The 12180-nt window shown below is 42.1% G+C and overlaps 1 protein-coding gene across 1 annotated transcript; it reads left to right on the forward strand.

The window, feature by feature from the left end:
• Positions 1-571: 571 nt before the first annotated feature.
• On the forward strand, positions 572-3798 carry LRRN1 (leucine rich repeat neuronal 1). The gene has a single exon (XM_006868667.1). It carries the CDS (start codon positions 843-845, stop codon positions 2991-2993), a length of 2151 nt encoding a protein of 716 aa, XP_006868729.1. The 5' UTR covers positions 572-842; the 3' UTR covers positions 2994-3798.
• The last annotated feature ends 8382 nt before the right edge of the window (positions 3799-12180 follow it).

Raw genomic sequence — 12180 nt, forward strand, 5'->3', positions numbered from 1 at the left:
CTTAAAGAGTTAGAGCCTCGGAAACCCTACGGAGCAGTTGGACTCTATCCTGTAGGGTCACTAGGAGTCGGAATTGACTCAGTGGCATTAGGTTTGGATTTTTGTTTGTGGTTATTAGATCTCTGTGTGATTATGCATGGAGTCCTGGTGTGGCGCTGTGGGTTAATGCGCCAGACTGCAAAGTCGTTTGAACTACAAGGTCAGTGGTTCAAGCTCACCAGTCACTCCTTGGAAATCCTATACAGGTTCACTATGGGTCAGAACTGACTCGATGGCACTCGATGGTTAAAGTACTCGACTGGTAACTGAAAGGTAGGCTGTTGGAATTTACCAGCTGTTCCAGGAGAGAAAAATGTAGCATTCTGCTTCCATAAAGCTTTGCAGCCTCCGACATCCCTATCGGGCAGTTCTGCTCTCTCTTATGGGGTCTCTGTGAGTCAGAATTGATTTGACGGCAGTGGGGTTTTTTGTTTTTTTGTTTTCTGCCTTTCTAATAAAGGAAAGGAAGGCTGTAAGGTAGAAAGTATGAGGAATTAAATTAACATCTGTCCTAATCTAATTTTCAGGCACATCTGCAGACATCGATTTGACTAAAGTAACTCAAGCTCTGTGCACACGCCTGGAACCGAGAGACACAGTTAAAAGACTCCAAATTGCTTCCAGCCTTTTGACAACTCTAGAAAACCATCTCTTCCAACACTGGAATTCTACACATTTCAACCCAGACTTAGCTTGAATGTTAGCTCTTCCCACTTACTGCCCCACACACCACTGTATATAGGGTTTATTTTTTGTTAAAACTTACAAGTGGCAGGGGTTTTGAACTTGCCTAGCAAGTCAGCATGGCTAGGATTAGCTTTGCTTCCAAAGTTTGCCGCTTGGTGCTAGGATTGCTGGTGACTTCGTTGACCGAGTCTTCCATACAGAACAGTGAGTGTCCCCAACTTTGTGTCTGTGAAATCAGGCCCTGGTTTACTCCCCAGTCCACATACCGAGAAGCCACCACAGTTGACTGCAATGATCTCCGCTTGACACGTATCCCCAGCAACCTCTCCAGTGACACTCAAGTGCTTCTCTTACAGAGTAATAACATCGCAAAGACCGGGGACGAACTTCAGCTGCTTTTCAACTTGACTGAGCTAGATTTCTCCCAAAACAACTTCACAAACATTAAGGAGGTAGGACTTGCAAACCTAACCCAACTTACAACGCTCCATCTGGAGGAAAATCAGATTACAGAGATGACTGATTACTGTCTTCAAGACCTCAGCAACCTGCAAGAACTCTACATCAACCATAACCAGATTAGCACTATCTCTGCTAATGCATTTTCAGGTTTAAAGAATCTTTTAAGGCTCCACCTAAATTCCAATAAGTTGAAAGTTATTGATAGCCGCTGGTTTGATTCAACACCTAACCTGGAAATTCTCATGATTGGGGAGAACCCTGTGATTGGAATTCTGGACATGAACTTCAGGCCACTTTCAAATTTGAGAAGCTTAGTATTAGCAGGAATGTATCTCACTGATGTTCCGGGAAATGCCTTGGTAGGTCTGGACAGCCTTGAGAGCTTATCTTTTTATGATAACAAGTTGATCAAAGTCCCTCAACTTGCCCTACAAAAAGTTCCCAACTTGAAATTCTTAGACCTCAACAAAAACCCCATCCACAAAATCCAAGAAGGGGACTTCAAAAATATGCTTCGGTTAAAAGAACTGGGCATCAACAATATGGGGGAACTTGTTTCTGTGGACCGTTATGCTCTGGATAACTTGCCTGAACTCACAAAGCTAGAAGCCACTAATAACCCCAAACTCTCGTACATTCATCGCCTGGCTTTCCGAAGTGTTCCTGCCCTGGAAAGCTTGATGTTAAACAACAATGCCTTGAATGCTGTTTACCAAAAGACAGTGGAATCCCTTCCGAATCTGCGTGAGATCAGCATCCACAGCAATCCTCTGAGGTGTGATTGTGTCATCCACTGGATCAACTCCAACAAGACAAACATCCGCTTCATGGAACCTTTGTCCATGTTCTGTGCCATGCCACCCGAATATCGAGGACAGCAGGTGAAGGAAGTTTTAATTCAGGACTCAAGTGAACAGTGCCTCCCAATGATAGCTCATGACACGTTCCCAAACCACCTAAACATGGACATTGGAACAACAATTTTCCTAGACTGTAGGGCCATGGCTGAACCAGAACCTGAAATCTACTGGGTCACTCCCCTTGGAAATAAGATAACTGTGGAAACCCTCTCAGATAAGTATAAGCTAAGTAATGAAGGTACCCTGGAAATATGCAACATACAAACGGAAGACTCAGGAAGATACACGTGTGTTGCCCAAAACGTGGAAGGAGCAGACACTCGTGTGGCTACCATTAAGGTTAATGGAACCCTTCTGGATGGTACCCAGGTGTTGAAAATCTATGTCAAGCAGACGGAATCGCATTCCATTTTAGTGTCCTGGAAAGTTAACTCTAACGTCATGACATCCAACTTAAAATGGTCATCCGCCACTATGAAGATTGACAACCCCCACATCACATACACCGCCAGGGTCCCTGTAGATGTTCATGAGTACAACCTCACACATCTACAGCCTTCCACGGATTATGAAGTGTGTCTCACAGTGTCCAACATTCACCAGCAGACTCAGAAGTCATGTGTTAATGTCACAACCAAAACGGCTGCTTTTGCCCTAGACATTTCCGACCAAGAAACCAGTACAGCCCTTGCCGCAGTAATGGGGTCCATGTTTGCTGTTATCAGCCTTGCATCCATTGCTGTGTACATTGCCAAAAGGTTTAAGAGGAAAAACTACCACCATTCATTAAAAAAGTATATGCAAAAAACCTCTTCAATCCCACTCAATGAGCTGTACCCACCACTCATTAACCTTTGGGACGCGGACAGCGAAAAAGACAAAGAAGGTTGTGCAGACACCAAGCCCGCCCAGGTTGACACATCCAGAAGCTATTACATGTGGTAACTCTGTGGCTATTTTGCTTCTGGTAGTAAGGAGCACAAAGACGTTTTTGCTTTATTCTGCAAAAAGTAACACGGTCAAGACTTTTCTATTTTTGACTTTGCTAGATTGTGGCAGAGTGGAGAGGACAGGTGGATATTTCAAGTTTTTTTAGTATAGCGTATCGCAAGGGTTTGACACAGCTGGTGGCTCTTCTAGGCTTCCAGTTGGTGTTTGGTTTTTATTCTTATCATTATTATGATTATTATATTATTATTATTATTTTATTTTAGTTGTTGTGCTAAACTCAATAATGCTGTTTTAACTATCATGCTCAATAAAACGATTAATGACAGGTTGGGGTTGCCCTGTGCTTTTACCAGTAGCATGACCCCTTCTTCTGAAGCCATCAGAAATTACCATTTCCTACAAAAAGCTAACATACAGTTCTGAAGCGGCATGGAACAATCTGGCCTACAGACTTAAAGAAGCTAAGGCTAGACTTGTCACCTTTGTTGAATGATGTTAGTTTACTGTACTGTAATGTTGTATCAACTGAATTGAATGTTTTGCCTTTGAACAATGACTCTTCCTTTTTTTTTTTTTTTTTTGTAATAGTTACAGAAGCTTAGAACAAGCTAACAGGCAATAGAAATATGTATATCAGATTTTTTAATGTAACAAATTACATGTTAATTTTACCTTATTCTCTTTATTATCTTTAGTAGATACTTTTAAAAGACAAAATACTTTTGTTGTGTTTAACTCACCAAAATGTGGTGTATCATGACAACCGAACTATAATAAATTAGTTTTGTTCTGGGTTTTTTTAGAACACTGGCAATAACGTATTATTTATGGCCTTGCTAGTCACAGTGGTATTATTTTTTGACATCTGTAAGAGCCACCGATGTAAATCAGTTGTAGCATGCTATTTGTTAAGGTTAGATCCTAAAATGTTTTGAATGTTTTTTCTTAAGGGAAGAAAATTCTATTTTAATGAAGAGATTTTAATGAACAGGATTACAATATTTTTAAACTACTAAGCACAATCTAAGGGGGGGGCGTGGAAGTTGAGGGAATTCATGTAGAGAAAAAAGGCATATCACTGTAACCCATGCATAAACTAAGAGGGTTGTTGTTGTTGTTGTTGTTAAGTGCCATCGAGTCGGGTCCGACCCATAGCGACCCTGTACAGGGTTTCCGAGGGTGTAAATCTTTACGGGAGTAGAAAGCCTCATCTTTCTCCCGCGGAGCGACTGGTAGTTTCGAACTGCTGACCTTAAGGTTCACAGCCCAATTCGTAACCACTACGCTATGAAGCAAAAACAACAAGAAGCTCATTATATGATTGCATTGAATATGTCACGTTCTTTTTTTGCAAGGGTTTTGTTAAAACCTGGGGTTTGTTTCCTTTTTTTTTTTTTTAAGTATTTTACACATTCCACACCAAAGTATGGAACTATCAACACTCGCGGAAGTAGCAGTCAAGAGATCAGACAACGTATTGCACTGGGAAAATCTGCTGCACAGGAACTTTTTAAAGTGTTGAAGAGTAGAGATGTCAGCTTGAGGACTAGGGTGCGCCTGACCCAGGCCATTGTGTTTTCAATAGCCTCATATGGATGTGAAAGCTGGACAGTGAATAAGGAGGATCGTAGAAGAATTGATGCCTTTGAGTTGTGGTGTTGGAGGAGAATACTGAAAGTGCCATGGACTGCCAAAAGAACCAATAAATCTGTTTTGGAAGAAGTGCAGCCAGAGTGCTCCTTGGAGGCCAGGATGGCTAAACTTCGTCTCTCCTACTTTGGACATATTGTCCGGAGGAAACAATCGTTGGAGAAGGATGTCATGCTGGGTAGGGTGGAGAGTCAGAGAAAAAGAGGAAGACCCCCATCGAGATGGATCAGCCAGGTGGCATCATTGATGGACTCAGGTGTGGCAGCGGTAGTGAGGTTGGCCCAGGATCGAACATTGTTTCGTTCTGCTGTGCATAGGGTCGCTATGAGTCGGTTCCGACTCGATGGCACCTGACAACAACAACAACAACAACACCAAAGTATAAAAACATGGAGCTCTGTAGAATTCTAAAGTGTGTTAAATGTGATTCCTATTTTGACAGTTGTGATCTATGTTCAGACCCATGTATGTTAGTAGTACTGGTGGTGACATTGTGGATTAATGCGTTAGACTGCAAGGTGCATTTGAATCACAAGGTCGGTGGGACTTTAAGCTCACCAGCTACTCCTCAGAAATCCTAAACAGGGTCGCTGAGTCAGATCCTACTCAACGACATAAAACAACACCACATTAGTATGAAGATATCTGATGAGTGAATTATTAGCAGAAAACAGAACACTGTCTGCAGGGTTGGCATTTTTCATCCAAATTACACACATACACACACACAGAAGGAAATGTCAAAAAGTCCATGAAAAAATCCCATTATTTTTCCATTTCATGTTTCCATGCTTTCTGAAGCTTCCTCATATATAAGACAGTTTGCAGTATGAAACCGTACAGAAATACAGGGGAATTGAAGAGAGAGAAATAAAGAAAGCCTGTTAGAGATGGCAGCTGCTGCCAAGAAAAAACTTAAAGGGCTACTAAGGAAGCAGGTGCCTGGTGATGAAAAGCAAGTGAAAGGGAACAGAAAGAAAGTCCAGGTGATGTAAAATGGAGGGTGTAATTCTTTGTCAAATTCCTTATTTCATGAATCACTTACAAGGGAAAAAAGCTCAATTTCCTTCCCTTTTCTAAGGAAGAAAGAGTGAATATTAAATTGTGAAGCAAATGAGCTACAACAGAAAAAGAAGGAACATTCCAGCTAGAAGCAAGTCTTCCAACAGCTTTCATAGGTTAGCAGAACCTAGGTCAGGCAAGGCCCTGCCTTGCCCAGCATAGCCTGTCCTGCCCATTTAGAACTGTACCCCATTAATATTGACTTGCTCTAGGTCCAGTCTCCTAGAATCCCAAGCCGAGCTCATCTTCTGCAGTCCTGAACAATCTATAGTAGTCTCTGCTTCAAGAATGGTGATACAGCTTCAAGTTTCAGGTCACACACGATACATTTTCAGTACAACAGCAGACCAGAAGGTACTGCCAAGTACATGGAAGGAACACAGAGAACTGGAGATACTTTGGATATAACCTTGGGAGGTTTTGTGTCATGGGGGATTTTTGTCTTTCAACAAATGCAGAGAGTAGTGGACCATCTAGTAACCCCCTGATCAACTCGGGGCTGCCCAGTGGAAACTGCTCATCCCATAAAACAGCAATTAGAACCTGACACATTAATGTGCACTCAGATATAAATGGCATAAACAAGGAAAACGGCTCAGCCATTTTTCCATTTTTGGATACAAAGCAAGTGCCAGAGAGTCCAACTCCGTTTGTCAACCCTATCTTCTGCCAGACCAGTTTGGAGATTTAAAAAAAAAAATCTCTTTTATCTTTTTCTCCTCCAACAAAATATGAGAGTTATTTTTTAAAGGAAGAAGAATGTGCTCACGGGTTGGTTTTCAGTTGACAAGAGAGCAAGATGACAGAGTACTTATCTTCCTCCACCCCGCTCCCCATCCATGCCCCCGCTCCTCTAGCTTAGTATTTAAGGACCCCCTGGTAGCATATTACCAACTAGGCTTCTAACCACAAGTTCAGTACTTTGGATCTACCAGCTGCTCTGGGGAAAAAAGATGAGACTTTCTCAGAAACCTTGTAAAGGGTCGCTATAAGTGGGAACTGACTAGACAGCACTTATCAACAACAGCTTAGTATTTATGGGTCCTAAAGGAGCTCTGGTAGCGTAGTGGTTACGAATCGGGCTGCGAACCATAAGGTCAGCAGTTCGAAACTACCAGGGGTTCTGCGGGAGAAAGATGAGGCGTTCTGCTTCCGTAAAGATTAACAGCCTCGGAAACCCTGTGCAGGGTCGCTATGAGTCGGAACCGACTCCACGGCACATAACAACAACAACAACAGTGTGGTACTATAGAGAAACATTGGACTGGTACCACAAGGTTGGCAGTTAAAATCCACCATCAGCTCTTGAAACCCTATAAAGGGGCATTATGAGTGAGAATCAACTCGACAGCACACAATAACATTAACAGCCTAGAATTTAACTCGATTTGTAAATTAGACATCTAGAGAAATTACACATCAATTTAATTGCTAGTGGAGGTTTTACAAGTATCCCCTGCTTTTTGCAAGTTTGCTTTACGCCACTTCACTTTTATGAAAAACCTACATTAGTATCGATTTCTCCTAACCAAAAGAAATTCAAGGAGGATTTTCACTTTGTGGGGATGGGAGTCAAGGGGTGAGGAGTGAAAAGCAAAACTAGCGTTCACCATTTTTTCCCAGCGTTAAAGAGCCGTTAAAGAGGCTGTACACATCCCCAGCAGTGAGAGCGGTATTGCCAAGCTCCTTCCCCCAGAACTCCACTCAGTGTCTCATCTGATACCACATCACTAGAACTTTGAACTGCCTGTAACCACCATGTGTTAGTGTCACCTTAGATTTTATGTGTGATTTGGTATGATTTCATAGGTTGTTTTCGTGGTCTCGGAAGCTGGAAATGTTGTGCTCATAAATTAGTATCAATTGCTTCTTTGCTATATGCCATTTCAGAAGGTTTTAGAGAAATGTTCTGCTTTGAAACAGCAGGGGAAATCTGTACTACCTTCCTCCATGCAGTGACTACTAGAGGTCACATCCTAGATTCATATTTCCTTCTGCTTCCAGTTACTGTCAAGGCACACAGTGTGTATTGCACTTCACAAGTGTATCATTTTATTATTTTAGAAGTTTCATAATACAGGCATTCCTTAATTTGCTCATTTAACTATATTATGAATTGTATAGATGACATGAAGGTAAAAACAAATGCAATGTTTATTAGCTTTCCTAATTAGGCGATAGTCCTGGTGTGGTGTTGCGGGTTAATGCTCTGGACCGCGAATTCAGTTTGAACCACAGGGTCTGTGGTTCAAGCTCACCAGTCGCTCCTCGGAAACTTTACACAGGGTTGCTGTGGGTTGAAACAGACTCTATGGCACATAACAATTAGGCTGTGTGGTTAGCACAAAACAGTGGTCTCCATTCTTTTGCAAATAATAGTAAAAGGTCTATGCTTTCTCTCAAGTGTTCGTTGACTTGCTAAGGACACCACAGTAAATCCTTTACTTGGTATAGACCTGCTACGTCCCTTCATCTTTCTTTTCTTTGCTACTATTTAATGCTGTCAGGGAGGTGGGGGTTTGGGCATGGAAAAGAACATTTCACATCTCTGGCATGTTGTCAGGAAAGCCATTCTTTCTAGTCACTGAAAAGGAGAATTGATTTCTGATGAACTCTTAAGTGAAACTAAAAATGCTTCCTTCGCCTTGATGTTTTTTATCCTCAATCTGCTTGCAAATAGAACTTTTATTATTATTACTCAAAAGGGTTTCAGAAAAATGATTTCTTTAAAGATGGGTTTTATAGTCACCATCCAGAGCTCTTGAATCATTTTGGTTTAGAATCTCTGCAGAGCTTAATCTAATGCAGTGTGGAAACTGTTTCCTGTCCCCCACCCCTACTGCCATGTGGGCACTAAGTCAGGCCCTTAGGGGACACAGTGAGAATTAAAGAGCTGGGTAAAGAAACCATTTTAATATTTGCTAATTCAGCATGACCCAGCACAGATTGCTAATAGGCTAATAGGCTAAAACTCCTCAGAGACTTAATAAACTATACAGCACCACCATAGCTATTTGACCACTGATATACATTAAGGTACTTTTCTATACTACAGACCCTGAGAAACTGAGGATTTAATTTAATTCCAAAAATAATATAGTAAATTTTGTATTCATTTCAAGTTATAGATAAGAAAGCAAAGCCCCATGGGAGTGATCACAGCTCTCTAAGTGGGTGGCTATCACTGAGATTTGCGCTTGCAGTTTCTGACCTCCCTTTCCAGTATTCTTCTAAAGAAAGACCAGAATACCCTTATTGGAAAGATGCTAAGTACGGGAAGGAGAGCTAGTGAATTTCTCAGAGTCCTTGGAAATAATGGCACATCAGCCAAAGGCTTTCTTCATATCTTAAAATGCTGTTCTCTCTGTCTTCTTTAGAAACCTTACTTATTGGGGGTCTGTAAGGTATGCATAAAAACAGTTTATAACAGGCTACGTTTTAACTCTGAAGCAACTCCTGGTGTGGCACTGTGAGATAAAACACTAGACCGAAGGTCGTTTGAACCACAAGGTTGGCAGTTCAAACTCACGCGATGCTCCTTGGAAATCCTACACAGGGTTGAGTCGGAAGCAACTCGAAGACATTTAGCAATAATCTCTATATACTCCTATTTGTTAAACACGCAGAAGATTAAAACTTTTGTAGAAGGAATAAAAGAAAACAAGGCTTATGCAGAACTAGTTACAACTCAGCGCTTATTTCCAAAGCTTAAACTGAGAAACATGAAGTTCATATTATCAGACATACTGGAAACAACTGGAGCGACCACACACACAGAGCTTTTATATAGTCATCACATTTGTGGCAATAGTACATCCTGCAAAATTTCTGCTCCCCAGAAAAGCCATCCTGCAGCATCAAAAGACTTATAATTTTTAAACAATAAATAACTGCTCTCCTCACATACTCTATTTTGTCAGTTATGTATTATGTGAGGTAAAATCAGTATCATGAATCTCAGAGAACTACAGGCATAAAGTGAGTCAAATCATGCCCTGTCTTTTCTTTCCATCTCAACCGCCCTCTCTTCCGTAAGAAGACAGGTAATAAGGTAAATTTCAGCCTGGCCCTAATAGAATGGTCGTGAAATCCTAATAAGGGAGTGTTTTGAATTAATAAGGTGATATCTTAAGGCATTAGTCTGCATGTTAGCATGTCTCACTAATCTAGATAGGGGACACTTGGGACCAGAAAACAAACTCCATTATCACGGCAGGGAGAACCATCCCTTTACACAGTGACTTTGCAAAGGGCAATAGTTCAGTGACAGCATTCTGGCTTTCCATGCAAAAGATCTGGTTGCTTTCTGGTGAAGATGTGGGTTATTACTCCATACTGCAAAGCCATTTGAACTGCAAAGTTAGCGGTTCAAGCTCACCAGCTGCTCCTTGGAAACCCTATACAGGGTCGCTATGGGTTGGAACCTACTAGACCGCACATAATAACAACCACCACCACCCATCTGTCAGTGGAGGCTTGAGTGTCTCTATGATGTCGAAAAAGTTTCAGTGGAGTTTACAGACTAAGACTGATGATGAAGAAAGGTATGGTAACCTAATTTTACATTTCAGCCAATGACTACCCTGTGGATTCATAACAATCAGACCCTCTGTTCATCATGGGGATGGCACAAGACACGGCAACATTTTCTTTTGTTCATGGGGTCGCTATGAGTCAGGGGTCTAATCAGTGGCAGTTAAAAACAACCCTTGGTAAAAAAGATGCTTCACTTAAGTAATTGACATTGTTAAGCGCTGTCGTGTCAGAGCTGATTCAAAGCAACCCTAGGTAGGGTTTTGTTTTGTTTTTAATGTTTTATGGTGAATTATGTGATAGTTTGCATGTGAGAATATTAGCTTTACATTCATCCTATTGGATATCATTGCATTGCCATGGTTACAGTCTCCTCCATGTACCATCAACCACAGGGAATAACCTGCAAGCTTGCCCCCCAGTCGTCAGCACACAGCCCCTCTCCCTCTCTGGGTATAAAGTCCCCAGCTGCTCCATCTCTCCACGTCTCTGCCTCCATCTCAGGCATCACTGCTTCTCTGGGTAGGGTCCTGCTCTCCACTCTTCTCCCCTGATGGTCCCAGAGACCTCCTCTTCTAAACTGCAAAGTTAATCACTCCCCTCCTTGCTACAAAACTTATATCTTTACATTACCAAACCTCACAGCCAGTCCTGATAACAGTTACTCACTATTGTATCACAAGAGATCTATGCGCATTTCCTTTCATCAGCCCCACCTAGACAGATTGGATACTACTCAGTGGAGATTCTACCTTCCTCCAGGCCCTCTGGATCTAGGTTCCCTCTTGAAAGCTTGTAAGCCAGTCACTTCTTGCCTTTGTAGCCGCCCCCCCCCAACTTTGGGTAGCCAATATCCAAGTTGCCCATCCTCATCTACTCTGTGTGTGGAGGGGGTGCCAATGATCCTTGTTGTAAAGATTTGTTCCCTCTTTTGAGCTATTACATCCATAGGTGTAGGTCAAGTTCATCAAATTTTATCAGAGTACTCTTTTTTTCCTCTGCTTTCTTGTTCTAGTTGAGCTCTGATCATCCAGTCATTGAAGCCAGGTCAAGTGGGTATCATCTGCAAGTGTGGGTGTTCTTATGTATATGCCCTCTCTTCTTATCAGCTGGAAGCTGCACTCTTCACTCTAGTCCTCTGTGGCTATGTCACTGACTCTGGGCCCAAGAGTCCCCAGGTCTTGCCACACTGCGGGCCAACCAGGTCTCTATCTGGGTTCACAAGACTCTACTGAATGTTGTAGGGCTTAGCTCGCAGATTCATTGCTGTTTTTCCCTCACTTCCCCTTATCGGTGATGAACGTGGTCACCAATCACAGCGTGTATTCCCAATGAGTCTTAGTCTTGGAAGGGGGTTTGCTCTGAAGGAACCTGACCACTTGCCTTGATGTCTCCTGGGCGAGCAACATGCTTGTTCTTGTAGTAATCAGTTGGTCTCCCGTTATTGTTTTGTATTTTTCCTGTCAGGCTTTCTTTCAAGAAGTGTCTTCTGTTCTTCTAGCCATTGCAGGCTGGCCTGCCTGTCCTTTCAAGTGGAAATTTCCCACCTCTGAAGATTCTGGATGCTGTTCAGGATTCCACCGATGGTCGTACGTAATGCAGAGGCTCCGCAGGAAGCCTCCTTCACTGGGCACATTGCAGCCCCATTTTAGGTATTCCAATCAGTTATAGGCAGAAAACAGACTTACAAGCTTTCTATGGTGATATTTCTAGCTATTCCTTTCTCTCCTCCTCAAGTGTCTATTTTATAATGGTATGCCAGGAAAACCAAGATTCAAAACAAAGCTAAGCATCTTAACATTATTTCCCCCACTTTCCCCATTCCAACCATGTCTCAATCCCTATATCCCAGATCCCTGTTGTTCTAAGGTTGTGCATACAGCATTATTTACCTCTGTCCCACTTAGCCCATGCAAACCTAATTGTTCTCCCATCT

Source organism: Chrysochloris asiatica, unplaced genomic scaffold, assembly GCF_000296735.1.
Source record: "Chrysochloris asiatica unplaced genomic scaffold, ChrAsi1.0 scaffold00121, whole genome shotgun sequence".
NCBI lineage: Eukaryota > Metazoa > Chordata > Mammalia > Afrosoricida > Chrysochloridae > Chrysochloris > Chrysochloris asiatica.

What these genes read in the sequence shown, in the direction of transcription:
- LRRN1 (XM_006868667.1), top strand. Translation starts at nt 843, where the DNA reads ATGGCTAGGATTAGCTTTGCTTCCAAAGTTTGCCGCTTGGTGCTAGGA.